The sequence below is a fragment of the Hylaeus volcanicus genome, chromosome 7 (assembly GCF_026283585.1).
Source record: "Hylaeus volcanicus isolate JK05 chromosome 7, UHH_iyHylVolc1.0_haploid, whole genome shotgun sequence".
NCBI classification, from domain to species: Eukaryota; Metazoa; Arthropoda; class Insecta; order Hymenoptera; family Colletidae; genus Hylaeus; species Hylaeus volcanicus.
The window spans coordinates 18,585,596-18,606,585 of record NC_071982.1 but is presented as its reverse complement, the minus strand read 5'-3'; the positions used below and the strand labels follow the sequence as shown (position 1 = coordinate 18,606,585).

Sequence of the window (20,990 nt, the reverse complement as noted above, 5' to 3'; positions counted from 1 at the left end):
TGATTTAATGAAAAGAAATACATCAGGAAATTATACTGCTCGTATTATTTTTAGATATATACTACTAAAATGAAAACATTAACGGTTCAAAAAATATAATACATACTTAGAAATTAAAAATTTATTTAATTTAAAATTTAAAGTAATGCTCCATGGAAGTTTCCACTGTTGCTATATAGTATATACATATACGCCTGAGATTCTTTTTTTTTTTTATTGAAATGCCTTAGATTCTTGCGGATCCATTAGTACATTTAATATTATAAGATGTACAATGCTAAATTGTACATTAGTGTTACGTGTTTAGTTGTATACAGTGTTTCCTTATCCTAATAATTTTTTTCAATACTGGTCTTACTACCAGTGGCGCCATCGGTGGTTAATTAAAAGGTATCGGTGGGGTTATCATGCATTTTTTTACTACAAACTTGGGCGTTTTGCACAGCTAGCGCCACTAGTCTAATACCAGTTCTCAGAGTTGCCAGTGAGCGGTGGCCTTTCTAGATATGAGGAGTTGCGAATGTTGCGGTTAAAATTCAATTATTATTATATTTTCATCAATGACTGCGGACAGTACTTACAGTAACGAACAGGTTATTCTTGTGACAGGTGGCTACGATCATACTATTAAAGTATGGCAGCCTCACACAGGAGTTTGTCAACGTACAGTGGAACATACAGATTCGGTATTCTGTCAACATAGAATAAATAAGTCTATTTTGAGTTTCATTCTTTTTTTTTGTATAATTGACACTTAACATTTTCTTTTTAGCAAGTGAATGCTTTGAACATTACACCAGAAAAATATGGGATAGCTGCTGCTGGATATCAACATATAAGAATGTATGACTTAGTTTCTGACAATCCAAATCCAGTTATGAATTACGAAGGAGTATCAAAGAACATTACAGGATTGGGTTTTCAGGTGTGTTATTCATTGTTTTTACTCTCTTGAGTGACATGGATGACGTATCAAATTTTTACCAGTAATGAAACAATATCATGAAGCTATTAATACATTTTATTATGCATAGGAAGAGGGTAACTGGATGTACACAGGAGGGGAAGATTGTACAGCTCGTATCTGGGATCTCAGGTGGACAGTTTTGTTTCTACCACATTAACTGATGGTAATAACAATAATATTATTATTAATTACAGATCAAACAACTTTCGTTGTCAAAGGGTATTTCAAGGGCCAGCTCCAGTGAATTGTGTGTGCTTACATCCCAATCAATCAGAACTTATTGTTGGAGATCAAAGCGGTATTATACATTTGTGGGATTTACGTTCAGATCATAATGAACAGCTGGTACAAATCTACAAAGTTACTTTAGTAGTGCCTAGAAAATGGCTACTAATGTATCAGTTACTTATATTTACAGATACCGGAGGCTGAAGCATCTGTACAAGATATCGCGATCGATCAAGATGGCACATACATGGCGGCAGTGAATAACAAAGGTCATTGTTACATTTGGACGCTCACGGGTGGAGTCGGAGAAGAGCCTACGCGGCTCAATCCTCGTCAAAAGCTTGCAGCGCATAAACGTTACGCTCTTCGATGCAAGTTCAGTCCCGATTCTACGTAAGCATTGTACTCTCTTTCTCTTGTGCAACTCAAGGTCATAAAAGATCTAGCAAATAGGTTGAGTCAAATATATCCTTATCTTTTGTTAATAAATTATCTCGTACAGACTTTTAGTAACTACGTCCGCCGATCAGACTGCTCGAGTATGGAAAACGGCAGATTTCTCTGAAGTACAAGTACTTCAGCACGAGGCGAAACGATGGGTCTGGGATGCAGCGTTCAGCGCGGATTCGCAATACATATTTACGGGTAATAACAAATATTATCGTTCATATTTTTACACCTAGTGTATGATTAACTTCAACATTCTATTTGATCTAGCTTCATCTGATGGTGTTGCGAGGTTATGGAACGTATCAACGGGAGCCGTAGAACGAGAATATCAAGGCCATCAGAAAGCACTTACTGCTCTCGCGTTTCGTGACGAAGTGCTTTCCGTTTCCTGAATTACTCGTACAGGTTTATTTAAATTTTATTTCAATAATTTACCAATGTTTATACGTCGAAAATATGTTGAGATCTTTCTATTTCTCAATGCACTTTATTTCGATTTTATTGCATACGATATTGCAATGTTTTTTTACATTTTAATTAAGTTCAAGTTCCAGTCTTAAAATAGGTTTGCACATTTTCAAGCGTGTATAAAGATCACAAAACGATTTATAAATACCCAGTTATTTCTGTTTTCGAGTATGTTAATAAACAGAAAAATTATCCGCAATCAAGATTCGATTAACAAAAACACAAATAACCATTTGTTAACGTATAAGTTCGTCAGGAACGACTTCAATGTTCCGGTTTTAAAAAATTAAACGTCTTTTCTTTTAAGTATCGGTATGCGCTTCTTAAGCATACTCGTTTTAATGACTTTAAGTAACAGTTTTAAAATATCTTTCAAAGCAAAGGCAACGCTTCTACTTCTCCCATTTCTGTGAAAGTCTCGTCGTCCATCGTATAACTTAACATGAACTTCAAGGATACTGTTTCCTGTAAATAAAATTTGTTTTAATTAATTTCACGCTAAAAAATACACAAGAAAATTTAAAAATTTAAGACGGAAGTATTTGTAGATTTACCTTGTTAGGATTGGCAATCAACATAATTTGAGTGATTGCTGGTGGGGGAAGAAATGGATTATAACCTGGTAATTCAATTCCAGAAGGTGACTGAAGTCTACATTTACATTTCTGTAAATTAAAATATAAAGAATTGCCATATCTAAGTATTATATACAGAATTATTAGAGAAGATAAAAGTTGATATAACCATTTTATACTTACTTTTGGCACCACTGCTTGAAACAAATAATTGCTAAGTGGTTTTACATTTTTGCTCATTGTCGTAATTACTACGACGAATACGTCTTCCCTTGGATTGTCCCGAGCAAAATGAAGCACAACGGTTATATCGTTTTTCTCTTCCATAACGGTCATAGGTGGATTAATACCTAAAATAATAAAAAAAATGTACGGTATTTAATGTGTATGGCAAATATAATATTTTTACGATTTTGATAAGAAAATAAATGATCAAATGGTGAGTACCTGGTTTAATATCTTGAAGGCTGACATTAATGTCTGTCAATGGTTTGATCTCAGGTTCTATACAAACAGTATTTCCCGTCGTCGAAGACTTTTCATTTACATGGGGAGAAATGGGAAGAGATAAAGAAGGTAAAAGACTTGGACTATCGAGCGGTTCGGAGTTGACATTGATTGGTTTGATGTCCCTCGAATTTCCAATGTCTAACGAGCCAGAAAAGTGTGAAGAACCGCCATATGGAAGAATAGGCAAATCGTCTACTAAAGATTCCATGTGTAACGTACGACTTGGAGCTTGCTTACTACGAACAGAGAAAAAAGATTATTGTTAACAAAACGTAAAGGTAAAATGTTAATGTGTATTATATATTTCATTTTATTAACCTTGCTATATTGGAACGCGCACTCGATATTGTTCCTGATAAACTTTGCTTAAGCAAGGACTCTCCTAATTCATTCAATTCCTCCAGTGCTCTTGCTTTACTGTCTATTTTCTTTTCAGGTGTGTTGATCGATTCACCTGGCGATGGAATAAAATTACTGACCTTTTGTTGTTTCTCATTTATCGATATACTAATAATTGTTTACTATGACTAGGAAGCAGTCAATCCACTATCAAAAAACATTTGATCCGTTCAAAATTCGAGTGCTATTTGGCAAGAATATATGTTAGGCACATTAGATTTACGGACCTTTTTTATTTGTAGGTAAAACGCTGATCGGTTGCATGATCATTGAGTCAGGTATTAAGAGATTTGTGCTAGAAACAGAAGACATTTCTAGATTCTCAGATTTTCCTAATGAACTGAAGATATCCCCTAAAACTTCCATATCTGATTGATGATTTGTTGTCGTTCCATCGTAACTCGTATTTGTACCACCACTCTCGTGAGGAACGTTCTCTATCGGAGAAGATAAATCTAACAAATACGGGCTGCTGTTGGAATCCGTTTTAGGCTTTACGCATTCACCACGGACTATGACTGCATTGTATTTTTCAAACACCTGTCCCAATTCATCGCTTGCGGCAAGTACGTCACCTAACGCAGATTATTTGAACATGACGCAATTGATCTTCCTGCGATCTCTCAGTTTCAGAGTTTAGAAATTCTAAGTTGCGACTACACGAGTTAATTAGAATTTCTGTAATTAACTTATCGACGATAATATGAACAATAAGAAACTCTGTGAACGATACTGTTTGTTACTTAGCAAAACGATCTCTCGTGTAAGACAAAAAAATAATATCATTGTATTCGTTCAGGCTGCTTGAACAAATTTCATTATTTTAAGATATTTACCGAGCATCTCTTCGTTATCTTGAGTTTCGTTTGCTAATCTCAGCACAATTGGTTTTAATCGTTCACAGGCTTGACGTAATTCCTTCATCAATTCGAGATCTTCCCTACTAGTTTCATTGCAATTATACGAGTCCAACATCTCTGATAATAACTTTGCATTGTTATGTACAGATTCTAATTCCATTATCCTACGCGAGTTCAATTGTACCCGTCTTTCGTCCTGTAAGACGATAGTTAAAATATTTTACGAGGTTCCATAGTCTTTCACATAGTTTTTGCTCACCTCTCTCACCATAGTTTTAATCAGTCTGTTTGCAGCTTGCAAATCATCAGGATTTTTACTCTGAAGTAATTTTTGCAATAGTTTGGATTTCTCCTCATCGTCAAATATCGTGTGTTTAGATTTTAATACTTTTGATCCATCCTCTGGGACATTAATTGTGGATGTTGAGTCATCCTGAATATTTATAAGTTGCTTACCAATTAATTTTACCAGACAAAAATATCAATAAATAGAGTTTAAATAGGAAATAAAACTGACCTCAACAACACCTTGCTTTTTCAACATTTCGTAAGCTTCCTTAATTTTTAATTCTCGTGGATACTCCTTTGTCCATGTCTGTAGCAATTGTAATACTTTTTGGCGCACCGTAACTGGTGTATCGGCACCTAAATATTTCGGTGAAACTAATCGGATCATTTCATTTAAAAAGCGAAATTTCCCAATTTCAGCATGAAAAGATGATCCGCATTTTCGCATACATGTGTCCAGTAACTGTGAAATTTATAATATTATATTTTAGTTTTATATTCTTAAAAAATATTAAATTCGAAAAAGTTGAAATTATTATTTTAATTATTATTTTTAACAAGAGTAGCAATAAACTCACAGCTAAGGTTTTGAGTGCTTCAAACTCATCAGATGATTGAATGTACAAAGCTAATAACTTAGTGCCAACCTGAATACTATCCGGTTCCTTAGTAAGTATTGTACAGAACGTTTCAGTAGCTGCTACTATATCGAGTTTCTGAGTTTGTGGATTTGTTACTTTTTCTATGAAGAAAATATGATGTACAAAGTGTTTATAAATCTTTGTTACTACCCTACAAATACTCGATAAACTAACCAACGCTTAATGCGCGTAACGCGACTGAATAATTTATAATATAAATATTTTAACTTACGTATTATAGCTTCTAGCCTCATCGACACATCCATTTTTAATTATTTCACCCGTTATCTTGAATTTATATGTTGGGTTATGTCTATTTATTTGACAGCTAGATGAGAAAACCACTGAAAGGTACCATTTTGATCGTTTTTCCTACGATCTTGAATTCTTCAGAATTAAATACGGGGACTATCCAAGTAATTCCAACATTTATGATGCATAACCTGTTTGTACTTGCTTTTCCACTATGATAATGTTAAAACAATGAAACGAATTTTGTCAGCGGTCTTCAAAATTTTGTAATGCAAACAGCTGTTTGTGACGGAGTTCAATGATGCACTTTACTTTCCGTCGATCTTTTAAACACTGATAAACGTTTCGATAAATATGTAAAGATTGTTACCGACGATATCTATAATAGCATGTACGGAACATTATTAAATGAGTATACAGCTGACGCAGAATATCCTTCCACCACCTTTTACCACTACAAAAGGTTCTCCCTAAGCTCGTGAGCGCGTGCGTCTCCACAGACATAAGCACTGCGGTTGAATACATTTTCTATGCTAAATGTACGTCTGCACACAGTCGATGACATTAATTCTTCAGTTTGATAAGGATATGACACGTCACACATTTATTTCTACTTTACACAAAGAACACACGAGACATACCTCGTTTACGAGGTGATAAAATGATCCAAATTGGACACAGCTAGGTACACATATACATACACATACGCATAGGTCATAATGTGACAAGTAACATTTATTTTTTATTCAAAACATTCATTTTCCACAATTACTGTATCATAATCGAGTATTATACCTCAGTTTAGATAAATATTCTACAAACAAGAATACATACACCTGCCTGCCTCGATACCAGAGATGGGGAAAATTCTCACCTACGCGAAAATTTGAAACAACGGATAATAAATAAACGTTCATCAATCATTCGTTAAATGAAACTTAGAATTAAAAAATCCAGTGGACAGTAACAATGATAATGTTACTCCACAAACAAGAAGAGATACAAACTTGAAATTAAATCACCACCAATCACTATATTGTATTTTATTCGTCTTTTGGTATACACGTTAAATTTTACCCATCTCTGCCGAGTACAATAGATGCGAATTAAAGGAATTAAAAGAAAATTCTCAAAATGCAAAAGATAAGAAACAAGTATGGAGGAATACTGACGAGTATAGAGATTTTCTTGCAATCAATGAAATGTAAACAATATAGGCCTTCTCTAACAATAAAAAACATGTTATAAAAAAGGAATAGAATCGACCCTACTACTTCATATTTCTAGATTTCATTTGAAGTTCGAAACGTCGATTTGTTCGCACGCCCTTCAGAATCTGTCTACTCTTCTGGTGTTGTTTAGTCCTGTAAAAGAAGTATAAGAAAGACTAACATTAATTTCAACTTGAAAATATCAATGCAACTAAAACTTCACCTTATTAAATGCGAACTACGCTGTTTTATAATTGAATTGATTGCGTCGGTTTTGGTTATCTTGAATCCAAACCGATTATAAGAGCCGCGACATGGTTCGTTAGGTAAAACACTTTCTTCTTTGGAGTTAATTTTATGTCTTGTCAACTCTTTGACTTTCAGTGCGGCTAAAAGATACGTATAAGTTTAAGAAATTGACGACATAATATTGTAATATGTAAATATGAAATAAAATATATTACTCAGCGCCATATGCCGTCTCTCCAATCGTCTTTTTGCATCTACGACGGACTCCGATTTGGCAAACATCTTTTTATGAATTTCTGCAAAATTTGGAACTTTCTTTGTCGAAGAATATTTCGAATCTAAAAGTAGAAACACTCATTTTTGCTTGATATACGCATAATTTCATGACATAAGTGCTTCAACAAAACTTACCTGGCGTTTTAACGGAGAAATTGAATGATGATGGTGAAGAAATATTTACATTGGCAGTACTCTTAGATTTATGATACGATTTAGGGGTAGGGGTTAAATAATTGACACCAGGAATGTTTCCATTGCTTATGCGTTGCGATTGTCTGTGCACTGGTGATCGCGCTAATTTCTTGTCCAACTTTACTTCAATCGTGACATTATTAGGATCTTTAACTTGGTCTTTCTGACTACGAAGGCCATATATGCATCTCGAATCTGGTAAAGGGCTTGTAAAACGTACTTTTACATTTTTTTTCGCCGTATTCGCCATTGAATTCGCTTTCTTGGCACTCTGTCTCTCTTGCAGTTTCTTTCGTAAACTTGGAGTCTTAGGCTCATCAAGTTCATATGTTCCATTTTTATCTTGTACTTCTTGTTCAATGTGTAATTCATTAGAGTTAGTCACTTGATCAAGTTGCTCTTTTTCTTTTGGAGTAGATGCTTTCAAAGGACAAACTGCTATGATTTCTTGTACTTTAGAAGGTGACCAAATATTTTGTTTGGTACTTCTTGTTTTCAAGTGTCTTTTCCCACTCAATTTTGATATTTCCAATGGACTACCAATCACAGACTTGAAAATTTTTGGACTAGTATTACTGTAATTACTGCTACTATTTCTTACACTTTTTACATGGTTTTTTACCAAAGGAGGTGTATGCGAATTAACATTTGGAAGTTTTTGTAGTACAACTATAGGTTCTTTTAATCCATACACATCCTTCATGGACATACTTACATCTATATTACTTGCAGATGTATTCTTGATTTTTGTTCTATTAGTATCAGAATTTTTTTTAGATTTTCCCTTTTTTAACTGTGACTGTCTTTTTTCATTGGTGTAGGGAATAGATTCAATGCTTGGAGATGTTATTACAATCTTTGGAGACTTTCTTAATGCCTGTTTCATGCTAATCAAAGTTGCACTCTTCTTTTTCTTCAATATTTCAGAGGAATCTTTGAAACTTTTTTGTGTATCCTGTTTTGATAAACGTGGTGTAGTTACACTATTATTAGAATAATTTGATCGTAATTGCAAACTGTTGGCCTTAAATGGACTACTAAATTTCTGTGATTTTCTTGGAGATTTCATTGTTGGAGTCAATGTTTTTGGATTTTTTAGCAATCTTGGAGTGTCAATTGAAGATGTCTTTCCAGGAGATGCAGCCTTTGGTGACTTTTTGTGTGTTTTACTATAAATTTTCTGTTTATGCTCTGTATCGGTAAACATGAGACGTTTCTTAATTGTTTTCTGACTTTTTGAATCCTTGTGAGCTGGAGAATGAATATCAATACTTGTATCATGACTTAAATTCATCTTAAGGTTTCTACTATTGATAGTATGTGCTTTATATTCTAAAAATCAAATGTAGGCATTAAAACAAAGCTAAAATAATAAATAGGTAAAAGGATAGAGATGCAAAGAAATTATATATGTCGAAATAAAATAAGCCTGCAAATAATATTCAAATAAAAATGAATTGTATTTCGAAAACAAGAAGTTTAACGACGCCATGACTCATACAATTCGAGTATTATGTATGTTTACCTTGCCGTATACGCTTTGAAGACATATTTTTACCACTTTTATCACTGAAAACTATACAATAATGGTACTGTAATATTAAGGAACGTTTATAAAAGACTTCAACAACTTCTTACACGATACATATTAATGCAATTCTGTACTTGATCATTAATGGCTGTTAAATAAAGTATGGTGAAAAACGTTATCGGATATTGTGATCCGTTCGCATTCGTATAATTCTGTTCTTACTATATTCGCAAGCACAGAAAACACGATTGGTAGATTGAAAATGGTAACGTGTATTATACCCTTCGACCACATATGGACGAAGATTGTACCAATCGAAACCCTACACAAACTTCACAGAAGGGTGTGTGATAGGTATAAAAAATCGACAATGAACCAAACGTTGCTGACAGACTTAGGTTCATAGACAGGCTTGAGCAGTGACACATTAAACAAATTGAGATAAAGTTTATTATACATAAATATACCATTATTACCGTTCCGCTTCAGTGATCACCATCAGTTCACATAACTAATTTAAATTACGTGCGCTTTTATCCGAATTAATAGTCATCTAGCGGTGATTACACCGAACTAAAATTCCGATTATGGTCAGCGCACATATCGGAGAAATGAGCAAGTTTATCATCGATTCATTCCTTGCTCAACTTGCTCAAACCTAATTACAACTGAGCAAAAGTAAACAAACGTAAGCAAACGTGTAAGCAAACTTAAGCAAACGACTCGTAACGACTGGTACATTTTGGTATCAGGAGAATATGATATGCGAAGAGATGGCACTTCTGCGCCTACGAGCAGACAACCGAAACGACAAATAACCAAACATGGGTTGCCGCATAAAAGGGGCACCCCTGCGCCTACGAGATGGCAACCGTTCCGACAATGCCGCTATCGTAGGTTGCGGCATGACAGGGGCACTCCTGCGCCTGCGAGCAGGCAATCGGCCCGACATATATGTAAGTATAGGTTGCCTACTTCAAGGGGCACATTTTTCGGTACGTATCGGAATTCTGGCCGATTTTTGATTTTGCTATCAGGAGAAGATGATACGCGAAGAGGTGGCACGCGGAATTTAAGGTACGTATTCTGGCCAAATTTTACTCCTGGTATCAGGAGAACATACGGTGGTAGAAGTTTCAATCGAATCTAGATACTTACCTTTTGTATCAGGAGAACGTGATGAGTGAGGAGTTATTATAAGCTTTAATTCTTTCTCGTAACTTACCTTGTGTATCAGGAGAACTAGATGATATGTTAAGAGGTGGCACAACTTTTAATTGAATCTCTATACTTACCTTTTGTATGAGGATCACATGAATAGCGAAGAGGTGTAGTAGGAATGGAAGGAAAATTAAAGGGAAGTGTGCTAAGAAATGAAGGGTAATGTGAGGAGGTTGTATAAGATGTTAGAAAGGTTTTGGGAGGTGTCAGGAGGTATTATGAGGTTTCAGGCGGTATTTGAAAGTGTTAGGATGTCTGAGCTAAGGTTTGAAGGTGTCAAGGCGTGTCCGGAGGTGTTTGGATGGGGGGTATTAGGAGGTTTCAGGAAGTGTGTGGATGTGTTAAGGCGATGCCAGGGGTATCAAGAGGTATCAGGGTTTGGCAAGACGTATCAGAATGTGTAAGGTTGCATTAAGAGGTGTCAAGAAGTTGTTAGGAAGTCCATTTGGCTTTTCCGTGTGTTTTCTATGAAATAAATAAGTTCAAACTTGCCCGCCGTTCCTCTATTCGCTCACCGTAGCGTCGTTCAATGATTAAACCTAGTGGTTTCTAGTAATATGGATAAAAGGGCCGGGATTCGGAATCAGTTGCCTTACTGCTTACTGAATACACGCATATAAAAACCATAAAAACCATCGATAGTTTACTGGAACGAAAAAGCAACAAAAATGTAAGTAAGCCGTAATATGTAGAGCCGTTTAAAAAATTAAAAAACTTAACCGTGTAAATTTAGTATTAGTTGGTTACAGAAGACAAAATAACCAGGTCAAAATAACCTCTTATACTTAATATGTTAGTTCTCGTTTATTTCGTTAACAATGTATGAAAACTAACTGCCTAGATTTCGTAAAAGAAACAATTTTTAATAAATTTAATCATTTTTAGGTATAAAAGTACTATTATAAACGTGTTCCTTGTTATTGTCGATTTATCGTTGAGCATAGGAAGTGATTATTATGGAATCCTTGGTGTAAGCAGAACTGCTGATCAGGGAGAAATTAGAAGAGCCTTCAAGAAATTAGCATTGATCGAACATCCTGACAAAAATAATGTACGTGAAAGTGCAACTCTTTTATCAACCTTTTAAATAATGTAAGTCAAGGGTTTAAATATGTCAAAATACACGTTTAGACCATGCATCTGTATTTTTTTCAACCCAAAAGAATCAATAGATTTTATAATTTCTTAAGTCACTTAAATGAAAGAAGAACTATGATATTTCTTAACATACAATTTGTCTGTTTGACATTTTATAGGATAATCCTGATGCACAAGCAAAGTTCATTCAATTGACAAAAGCCTATGAAACATTGAAAGATCCAGTTTTAAGACAAAGATATGATACCTATGGAGAAAAAGGTATTGAGACTGCGAATAAACAAGGAACATATCATTCTTGGAGTTATTATGCAAATAATTTTGGGATATATGATGATGATCCTTGGATTATTAATCTCTATGAGAATGATTATTGTAAGTTTATCCATTACAAATTAATTTGAATCCTATCTAGTTATAGGCATTACTAACATATTATGCATAATGTGTCTTTTATAGTTGAAAATGTCCTTCATGCAGAAAAAGTATGGATAGTAAACTTTTATTCTCCTATGTGTAGTCATTGTCATAAACTTGCTCCAGCTTGGAAAAGAATTGCAGAAGAGCTTGATGGAGCCGTAAGAGTTGGAGTTGTAAATTGCGAAGATGAATGGCAACTTTGTCGCCAAATTGGAATAAGATCTTACCCTACTTTAATGCATTATCCAAAGGTACAAAAGTCACGAAGATCAAACAATCTGCAGGTGTTGAAAGACTAATTGCTTGCATGTAATCTCTGTTACAGAACTCAAAGGATGGAGTACAATATAATGGAGAAAGAACTTACACTGCTATTATGGACTTTATTCTAGACAAATTGGAGATTAATATTCAAGAAATAAAAGAACCTTTGGAGAATTTTATTTCTCGCGGCAGTGAAGGATCGAGCAAGCCTGTACTAATATTCGTTTGTGGCGGAGATCGCGATTGTTTTACATCGACTGAGCGTTTTAAAGTTGCAGCAATATTTGTAATTAATACTTACTTTTCAGTTATACTACACTATTCATTAGATTATGAAATATCGTATAAATTAATGATTTTTTCTAGGAAAATACGGTCGATGTAAAAATATTCTTTTGCGATCACGAGAGAACATGCGCGAAATCCATTTCTGATGATACAAACGTGGTTTATTTATCCGTTTCTTCACCTGTCAACAATTCTTGGCAGGTTGTTCCGTTTGAAAATGTAGAAGAAACAAAAGTACTGATAGAAAAAGTAATGGAGCGTCTACCGGAACCTTGCGATCTGAACGCTGTTGAATTTGAGGTAAGGCATATACATGTTCTGGGAAAAATATTGAGTGTAGACCATCGTTATTTACCGATTACATTACAGAATATTAAAAAATCTTTGACGGAAGAAGAAACATCTAATTCCGGATGGCTCGTATATTTTTATATTGGATATATAGCAGAGTCGGATCCAGTGTTGAAAAAGCTTCCTAGTATTAGCGATGCCGTTAAATTGGGTAAAATTAACTGTGGAAAATACTCGCACATTTGCAATACGTTAGGCGTAAATCGTTATCCAATGTGGGGTATTCTTAAGCCAGGAGGAGCATTCGAGTTGTATCACGGAAAGAATACGTTCAATGATATTGTTAAATTTGTGTACAGTAGCGTTAAGGCAATAAATGTGTGGGCGTTGACCGCGGAGCAGGTGACGTCCATATTAGAAGGAAATAATGGTACGCCGATGATCTGACAATGAAGACTTTAGTTTGTACTTATTTACGCTTAATCGTGTTTATTACTTGTAGTTAACGAGGCGTGGTTTCTCGATTGGTATGCGCCATGGTGTCCTCCATGTGTAAACTTTTTAAGAGAAGTCCGCAAAGCGTCGTTAGAATTTGACAGATCGATTGTTCGTTTTGGAACTGTCGACTGTACCGTACATTCAACGATTTGTCATCGATACAACATTCGCTCATATCCGACAGCAATGCTCATAAATGATACCGACCTCGATAAATTCTCAATGCAGAAAACTGCTGCGAACATCATTCAGTTTATTAATCAAGCGCGAAATCCCACAGGTGAAAACTAATTCATAATACGTTCTTAAGTGTGTCACTTAAAATGATAATATTTTGTTAATTTTGCATTCTATATAGTTTTACGACTTACGTCGAAGAACTTCGAGAACCAACTCGGTCGGAGGAAAGGTAAATTTATCTGGGTAGTGGATTACTTTTCGCCACGGTGCGCGCCGTGTCAGCGATTTACACCTGAATGGATCGCCGTTGCAAACACTTTATCCGTACTTCGATTTATAAAAATTGCCAGCGTAGATTGCGAAGCAGAATACAGTCTATGTCAAAGCCAAAGAATACATGGTTATCCAACAATACGATTATATTCCAGCGAAAATCAAGACTTAACCAAATTCGAGTAAGTACTTTGCCCTTTATTCAATTTTTTAAGGAATAATGTATCTCGAAATTTGAGGTTAAATTAAAATCTGTCATTTTAGTTCTTACAGCGGACAATGGGATTCAATCTCGGTATTAAGATGGATCGTGAGATATTTTCCACGAAAAGTGCGACAGTTAGATCCATCGACTCTGCAGAGGGAGGCATTAACCGACCATAACGTATGGGTCGTTGACTTTTTCGTTCCATGGTGTCATCACTGCCTTAAACTTGAACCTCAATTTGCTATCGCTGCTCAAGTATGCATAATATTATCGTACCATAAACTGTATATCGGAGAGATTCCTTTTTATCGATGTTCTTCTTTACTTTTAGTTGTTGACGAAGACAACGATACAATTTGGCCGTTACAATTGCGAGGCTTACGTTACAGAGTGCATTAAGGCTGGAGTTAAACAATATCCAACATTGATTGCATATAGTTCTCAATATAATGGGAAGAAGATTACAGATGGCTTTCACATAAATGAAACCATGGCTGAGAGTATAAAACGTAGAATCTTACATTTCACGACTCGCATGAATCACGACGAACTGTAAAACTGTATCGTGTTCATAGTTGTAACGTACAGTTGGTACGACGATTCCGACTTCCGATTAATAGAATAAGATTGGTGACACGGTACATACGAAACAGTTTGTAACGATATCCGAACAAATTTTACTATGTGCGCGCATATACATATCGCGAATGTAAATTTAATGTAACGTTACTATTTATATCGCATCACAGCCAAAGTTTCTACGCGCCCAATACAAGAAAATAATACTCGATGCGTTTTTAAAATATCTTTTCTTTTTTAAAAATAGATATTTGTACATATTATTCTGCTCTCCCTCTCTCCCTTTCTCTTAGATGTATTAAAAGTAAAGAGAACTTGAGTATTTGCGTCTGCATTTAGGCACATGTTTTTTTTATGTTTGTGTATTTTTGGCTAAATAAATTGTATTTTAAAATTATACACCAATTTTGTTATATCTGTAATATGAGAAAGCAATAGAGTATATTGATTGTCGTATCAATACGTCCTTTTAATTTTTACAATGCACCTGTCCTGATTATTTATCAAAAATGGATATTCAAAATGGAGAGTTCTCAATTTATTTTCATTGGTACTATTACGTTTGTCTTCTTTGTGATTTTCGAAGCAAATACCCTTGTCTTGTTTGTGTTGTGTAAATACACGCGAGTAATGCGCAACACGTAAAGAACACACAAACGCGATGTCATTGATTTCAAATATATTATATAAAAACAATGGTATTACCACGATGTGCAATCGTTACAAAAACGAATCACGTTATAGTAAATATTTTTTGTGTAAAATAGTCTAAGAATAAGTTTGCACGGTGCTGTGGTACTTAGACCAGTCCTGTCCAGAATTTATCCGATGCTACTATGTTACGCGTCCTATTAAAAAACAATGGCGCGTAACGAGTACTTTTCGTGGACAGGATTGACTCACAAGTAATTATTCCGTCCGAGAGGAAGGCTATTCTGATGGCTATGTGTTTTTAAATGTAACCAAACACCTAATCCCAGGTATTCCATGCGTATTTTCCAAATAAAATATTCCTCTCGAACGGTACGATATATCTAAGCCCATCATATATATGTATATCGAAAATTACGACCATATATTAATTATAATTTGAAAATAATGTACACTTCCGACAATTGGTACAATGTATCGCCATAAAATACAAGAATGACAGTGAATAGGAATATATTTCCTCTGTTAAATATCACATAAAAACGCATTATGCGAAGGCAGTGCTAAAGAATGCAATGTGATTTCACGCCATCTAATCGTTTCTCAATCGTAGCGTTAAATTACTTGATTATAAATAATTGCAAATCCTATTTATTCAATATCCATCTTGCCATCATTTTTCATTCCATTACTTTTTCTTTGTAAAAATATTACAAGTTATAGTAAAATTATATTTACATCAAAACGTTTGACTTTGTGAAAGCACATGCCATGAAAAAAAGCAAATCGTGCAAAACAATTCATGGCTAATGTCTTTTTTTTAAATTTAAGAATATATTTATTGCCATTTTGTCATTATGCTGCGTTATCGTCTTTCTTTCCATAGATATTGCCACTATCACCTCAGGTGCTAACAGTGAAAACAATTTAAGCAAACAAAAAATTGCAGGGTAGCGTAATTATCGTATTCGATGAAGTTATGTGTCGTTTCAAGATGTTTTTTCGTTGGGTGCTTTTTTAACGAATGTAAACATTGAATTTTGTACATACCGTTCGATAATATTATCGATAATCAAGGTACTAATAATAAACGAGAATTATAAACAAATCAACCGAGTATTATACATATGTATAACATTCCGTATACTTATCGTCTTTAACTTTGTTTCTTATATATCTATGTACGCGCCGGTAGTTTACTGCAACGATTTCAATTAACGAAAAATAAAATTTAACCATAATCCAAAATGTTCACTCATACTTTATCCTGTTATCGCTTGAACATTTATTTAGTATTAGCCAATACGATAAGGGTAACGATAGACTATACCGGCTGCCCGTGTGAAAGAGGTCTTATTCTCGATGATATATAAGAGTAAAAATTTTAAGTGGATTATCTCACATAAGAGATATAGAATGATACAGACTGTGATACCAATAAAAAGAAAAAATCCAAATATATTGTTTCGATATGAGAAATCTATTTCGAAAGCCTGTGATATAACTTGAAAGCGTTAAAAGGTCCCGCGAGGAATAAATCAAAGACCAAAGGCTGTTTTGTTTCTTTTTTTCTCGTTGTTTTTGGTTTACTAGATGAAGAGAGATCCCGAAGCGATGCACAGTAATTTGGTGACGGAATATTTTGAGAATGTCGTGTATTATGTCGCACATTTGAAAAAAGTGACAACATTTGTCGATGAGTTTGCGACTGTCTTGTTGTCGAATTAATAAATACAAACGCGTAATGTACGCGATAAATATGTATCAAACGTATCGGCAAGTTGACACTTGTAACAAAAATCGCAAATTATTCACCTCGCTTCGACGGTGGTATCAAGTGTTCCGGTAATTCTGTGGGAAGGTCGTAACCTTCGAGTTTTACGTTAATTAAATGCATCGCTAAGGCAAACTCGTCGGAATCCAAAAATCCATCTTTGTCGATATCGGATAACTTCCAGATTTTCCCAAGCACGCTATTTGGTAATCTGGATTTCACCATTTCCGATTTTGCAGCTTGAAAATGAGTAAACATAATACGGTTAATGCAACATACTAAAGGATATTTAATACGAGAAACGGAAATTTATCATGATTCTATTTGTTGTATAAATAAGATACGATAAAAATTTACCTGCGCCAGTAATTTTTCCATCGGTTGGCTCGAGCGCCTGGAACAGACTATCATATTTGGCTCTCTCCTTATTGACAATCCATTCTGGCTCGCCCGCTCCTGCATCGATACCTTCCCCTCGTTTATATCCAAATGGACTTATTTGATCTTCGACGCCTTCGAATGCGCCGCCTATAATGATCGTAACAGAAAGTATTATTTCATATGTTATATTGACTGAACTATCCTATTGCCAACCAATAACTCGCGACATTTATAAAACACAGAGATAGTACAGAGATATAGTCACGCTTTTTTCAAACGAATGAAATGATTTCTTTGAAACGTTACTGTGCAATTACGTTCGGTCATAGAAATTTGATGCGTAATAAAGTAAACAGAGGAAGTATAGACGTAGTCGTATAGATATTTCTTTAGTATTTTATGTAATTTTTAATATCTTAGATAGAAATGACAGAGAAAAGTACCTTTGACGAGCGACTCTGACGTTGTACCCACTTCCTCGTGCGGTATCATGGCCATGAGTTTTGCGATATCTTCGGCGAGCATTTTATCGACTACTTCCAACAATTTGGGCTTTATAGAAGAGAACTTAGTAAAATCGTGATGCGCTAAACATTCTTGCATTTTTTTTAAATCTGGGAAATCGCCAGGTGAAATTTGTTGCTCCCTTTGTATTTGATCGTAAATTTGACCTAAATTTTTTATAAGTTCCTTCTTTTTTGTATCTTTGCCAAACATATTAGGCATATCTTTTCTCAGGGCACTGATAATGTATGCGTGTACCTACGAATAACGAATACGCAATTGGACTTTAAGAATTTCGTTTAATACATGTTATTGAATGATAATGTATAATCTATAACGATCGTTCGACGTCAAAAGAATTATCGATGAACCAATATTTGTAGTTGCTTACCTTTGCTAATCGCGCACGTTTAATCAAATCATTGAGTTTCCTAAGTGTTGCGTTCCTCGGCAACGATTGCAAGTCCTTGAACAAATCTTGTTCCTCGTCTTCGAATAACCTGTATTAAATAATTTAAAGAGTAATAACAATATGGATATGTATATGCGTGTGTGTATACATTTATGTATCTATATCGTATATACATGCATAAAAAGAATATGCATCTAGATATAACATAGATCGTGCACGTAGTTGTAGACTTACTACAAATAAGATTTAGATGTCTCGCACAACAATTAGAATTGCACCTTTACACGAGGCAAATAAAATTATCGTTACAAGATAATATTGCGTGAAAGACGACTCGCCTCTTATTTACAAAGTATCTTAATGGCTGGTCCCAAAATGATCCAATGTATACTCTAGCTACTTCGGGAGTCTGAAGAACCTTTCCTAGAGACCACATCAATGCTCCGTACACTCTCATAAGTTGCTGATGATCGATCATGTCTGCTTTGTTTAGGACTATTCTAATTTTATCGTCGTGACCGCGTAATGCTTCTATAGATCTTCTAAATTCATCGGAAATGTCAAGTTTGTGTGCATCGAATAGCAATATAATTCTGTCGACTCTTTCTGCAAACCATTCCAGAACTCCGGTAAAGTCGTAGCCTCTATCAACCTAGCATAAAAGAAAGCAATATTATTAATAACTATGAAGCAAAAATTCTTACTTTCAAAAGTACTTACTCTTTGTTTTTCTCCAGACAAGATACCAGGTGTGTCGACTATGGTTATTCCTCTCAGAACAGGAGATTGTACCACGGAGCATTGAAATCTATTAAGAAATGCATTCCCAAACTTGGAAAGTGGACGAAATTGTTTACTAGGATCGACGACTAAAGCATTCCCAGGAATGACACCCTCGTTCTCGTCGTACATAACTACAATGAATCGATCTGTCGTTGGTTCAGGACCGATTCTTATTCCAGGGAAATCTCGTTCGAGCAAATACTTGATGAAGGTAGTTTTGCCAGTGGAGTATTGACCCACCAACAGGATCATAGGTTTGGCATCGAAGTCTGGATCGTCGAGTTGGGGCGAATGGAAATCGTGAAACTGATATTGCTGCTCGAGAGGCAGCAGTTTGGATTTGTATATTCTTTTAAGGCCACTCGTGACATTTTCAAACACATCTTGCCTGCGGTTCTCCTCCCGGTTTAACCAACTGAACATTTCGTGCTATAGTTAATGTACGGTTCTGCGAACAAATCAGAAGTACGTTTCGTATATAAGATGTTTCCTGAACACCTCGACGCGTTTTTCTCTTGAAAGCACCGAGAACATGTTTTATTCACTTCGACTTTGGTTCTAGGCGTAACACGTATTAGGGAAACGCTACGATGACGTTGACGTACAACGTGTAATAAGATCGCGATCGACACGCTTTTTCTACTCAAACGATAGATGTCTTTACAGAAAAACGTTGGAAATAGTAAATTTAATAGGAAAATTGATTAAAGAAAGTATGACGAGTAAAACACATGGAAATTCGTATGATGGAAGTAAAAGAAAGCTAACCTCTTTCTTTGATCCTAGTGGAACACAAATAGAACGGTGGGCGAGATCGAACACTATCATACGGTAGGGTTGACAACGCGTGCAACTGTTGCTGGAACGTCAGTCGATAACACTGTTCACCGGACACTGTCAAAATTGGTAGAAAGCTAACGAAATTACATTTATTTCACGGACACGCTTAAATAGATAACGGCGGATTGTTGCGTGAAAAATCTGATTGCCGATTGTCGATCGATTCTCACTACTGCTCGGTCGCGTCGATCGCGAGATAAAGTGATCGCGACTCGACCGCTCGACAGACCACGTCGTGGATAAGTCACTGCTCTGATACGACTGCGCATCCCGATTCTCCTTCTCCTACCTCGACGCCTCATCCCCGCCCTTCCACCACACAGCTCAACATCCTCTTCGTCTTCGCTCAGACAATCTAGTACTCATCTCTTAATCCATAGGCTTATTGTGTATGCCATGCTTTTCTATGCGTTCTCGCACTTTCACCTTTGCTCCTATCCTTCGAACATATTCCACGATTGTCAAATACTGACTAATTGTATTTAGAACGAATGGATCTTGACCAGAGATAGGCAACGTATTATCGGAATGACTAATAGAGCCAACCTATAGCGATTATAATTTTCCAGTTTATTCAATCTGCTTTCTATCTTGCTTGTATTAATTGTATTTGCATTGTTTTTTGGTCTCTTAACCCTAGAAGACCTAGAAGAACTATGACTGTACTTTTGAGTAAATTACTCATTGTTCTATATAAAGAATTCATCTACTCTAAATAGATACGGTGAAATGCTCGATTCGATTATTCGATTTTGGTACGTCGCTATCGTGGACAACCCGGACGTCCAAATGATCGGTTTGTTCGATCGAGAATATAAGTAAATGTCCACGTAGATCATACGCAAGTCATTCGTGCCGGGAAACACGTGTACGTTCAGCTTTATCTTTAATTGGACGTACTGTAACGCGTTACTGGTAGATTAAGTGGGTCGTATCTATTTACTTACCTACCTACTTATACAGAAGGACAGAGGAAAAGAAAAATAGCAGGGATGCAGGATTCGCAGGGCGTTTAAATTATGCACGATAGTTGTTCGAGTATTATTGTTTCTCGATGATCTATTGGCTGTCACATGCACAGATTATTACTGTAATACAATGACGTCATTAGGGAGGTGTGAACCACGCCGGCTGACACCGTTAGAGTGAGTTACATAAAAATGGCTCTCTATTGCAGTGTTTTCTAAAGTAGGAAGCGCGAAAAAGTTTTTCTTTTTCAATTTAT

The 20,990-nt window shown here is 35.4% G+C and overlaps 5 protein-coding genes across 9 annotated transcripts; 2 read left to right on the top strand and 3 right to left on the bottom strand.

The window, feature by feature from the left end:
• Positions 1 to 466: 466 nt before the first annotated feature.
• Positions 467 to 3,327, top strand: LOC128880482 (target of rapamycin complex subunit lst8). Of its 2 annotated transcripts, XM_054130625.1 has the most exons (8): positions 467 to 686; positions 773 to 925; positions 1,035 to 1,096; positions 1,162 to 1,312; positions 1,386 to 1,588; positions 1,698 to 1,840; positions 1,913 to 2,050; positions 3,190 to 3,327. In XM_054130625.1, the coding sequence occupies exons 1-7, from the start codon at positions 561 to 563 to the stop codon at positions 2,035 to 2,037; spliced, it is 963 nt and encodes a 320-aa protein (XP_053986600.1). In that variant the 5' UTR covers positions 467 to 560; the 3' UTR covers positions 2,038 to 2,050; positions 3,190 to 3,327. The 2 variants fall into 2 exon arrangements, with proteins under 2 accessions (XP_053986600.1, XP_053986599.1); XM_054130624.1 differs by lacking the exon at positions 3,190 to 3,327 and having other exon boundaries at positions 1,913 to 2,311.
• LOC128880471 (ADP-ribosylation factor-binding protein GGA3) lies at positions 2,113 to 5,758 on the bottom strand. Its single transcript, XM_054130601.1, has 11 exons — positions 5,619 to 5,758; positions 5,324 to 5,487; positions 4,975 to 5,208; positions 4,717 to 4,890; positions 4,434 to 4,653; positions 3,825 to 4,172; positions 3,517 to 3,652; positions 3,136 to 3,434; positions 2,872 to 3,038; positions 2,668 to 2,778; positions 2,113 to 2,578 (listed from the first exon to the last, which is right to left on the bottom strand). The coding sequence occupies exons 1-11, from the start codon at positions 5,650 to 5,652 to the stop codon at positions 2,486 to 2,488; spliced, it is 1,980 nt and encodes a 659-aa protein (XP_053986576.1). The 5' UTR covers positions 5,653 to 5,758; the 3' UTR covers positions 2,113 to 2,485.
• On the bottom strand, positions 5,619 to 9,420 carry LOC128880472 (104 kDa microneme/rhoptry antigen-like). Of its 2 annotated transcripts, none has more exons than XM_054130602.1 (5): positions 9,095 to 9,420; positions 7,510 to 8,901; positions 7,314 to 7,436; positions 7,073 to 7,238; positions 5,619 to 7,002 (listed from the first exon to the last, which is right to left on the bottom strand). In XM_054130602.1, the coding sequence occupies exons 1-5, from the start codon at positions 9,117 to 9,119 to the stop codon at positions 6,909 to 6,911; spliced, it is 1,800 nt and encodes a 599-aa protein (XP_053986577.1). In that variant the 5' UTR covers positions 9,120 to 9,420; the 3' UTR covers positions 5,619 to 6,908. The 2 variants fall into 2 exon arrangements, with proteins under 2 accessions (XP_053986577.1, XP_053986578.1); XM_054130603.1 differs by having other exon boundaries at positions 7,510 to 8,820.
• A 1,067-nt stretch (positions 9,421 to 10,487) lies between these two features.
• On the top strand, positions 10,488 to 14,819 carry LOC128880470 (dnaJ homolog subfamily C member 10-like). 2 transcript variants are annotated; one of them, XM_054130599.1, is made up of 11 exons: positions 10,488 to 10,991; positions 11,207 to 11,372; positions 11,578 to 11,794; positions 11,879 to 12,090; positions 12,165 to 12,389; positions 12,470 to 12,691; positions 12,761 to 13,112; positions 13,185 to 13,460; positions 13,539 to 13,815; positions 13,898 to 14,096; positions 14,173 to 14,819. In XM_054130599.1, coding segments are annotated over exons 1-11 (2,373 nt in total). In that variant the 5' UTR covers positions 10,488 to 10,989; the 3' UTR covers positions 14,398 to 14,819. The 2 variants fall into 2 exon arrangements, with proteins under 2 accessions (XP_053986574.1, XP_053986575.1); XM_054130600.1 differs by lacking the exon at positions 10,488 to 10,991 and having other exon boundaries at positions 11,229 to 11,413.
• A 748-nt stretch (positions 14,820 to 15,567) lies between these two features.
• LOC128880473 (EH domain-containing protein 3) lies at positions 15,568 to 20,064 on the bottom strand. Of its 2 annotated transcripts, none has more exons than XM_054130606.1 (7): positions 19,853 to 20,064; positions 18,863 to 19,373; positions 18,481 to 18,794; positions 18,122 to 18,230; positions 17,670 to 17,988; positions 17,203 to 17,373; positions 15,568 to 17,084 (listed from the first exon to the last, which is right to left on the bottom strand). In XM_054130606.1, the coding sequence occupies exons 2-7, from the start codon at positions 19,346 to 19,348 to the stop codon at positions 16,879 to 16,881; spliced, it is 1,605 nt and encodes a 534-aa protein (XP_053986581.1). In that variant the 5' UTR covers positions 19,349 to 19,373; positions 19,853 to 20,064; the 3' UTR covers positions 15,568 to 16,878. The 2 variants fall into 2 exon arrangements, with proteins under 2 accessions (XP_053986581.1, XP_053986580.1); XM_054130605.1 differs by having other exon boundaries at positions 19,694 to 20,062.
• Between the last annotated feature and the right edge of the window lie 926 nt (positions 20,065 to 20,990).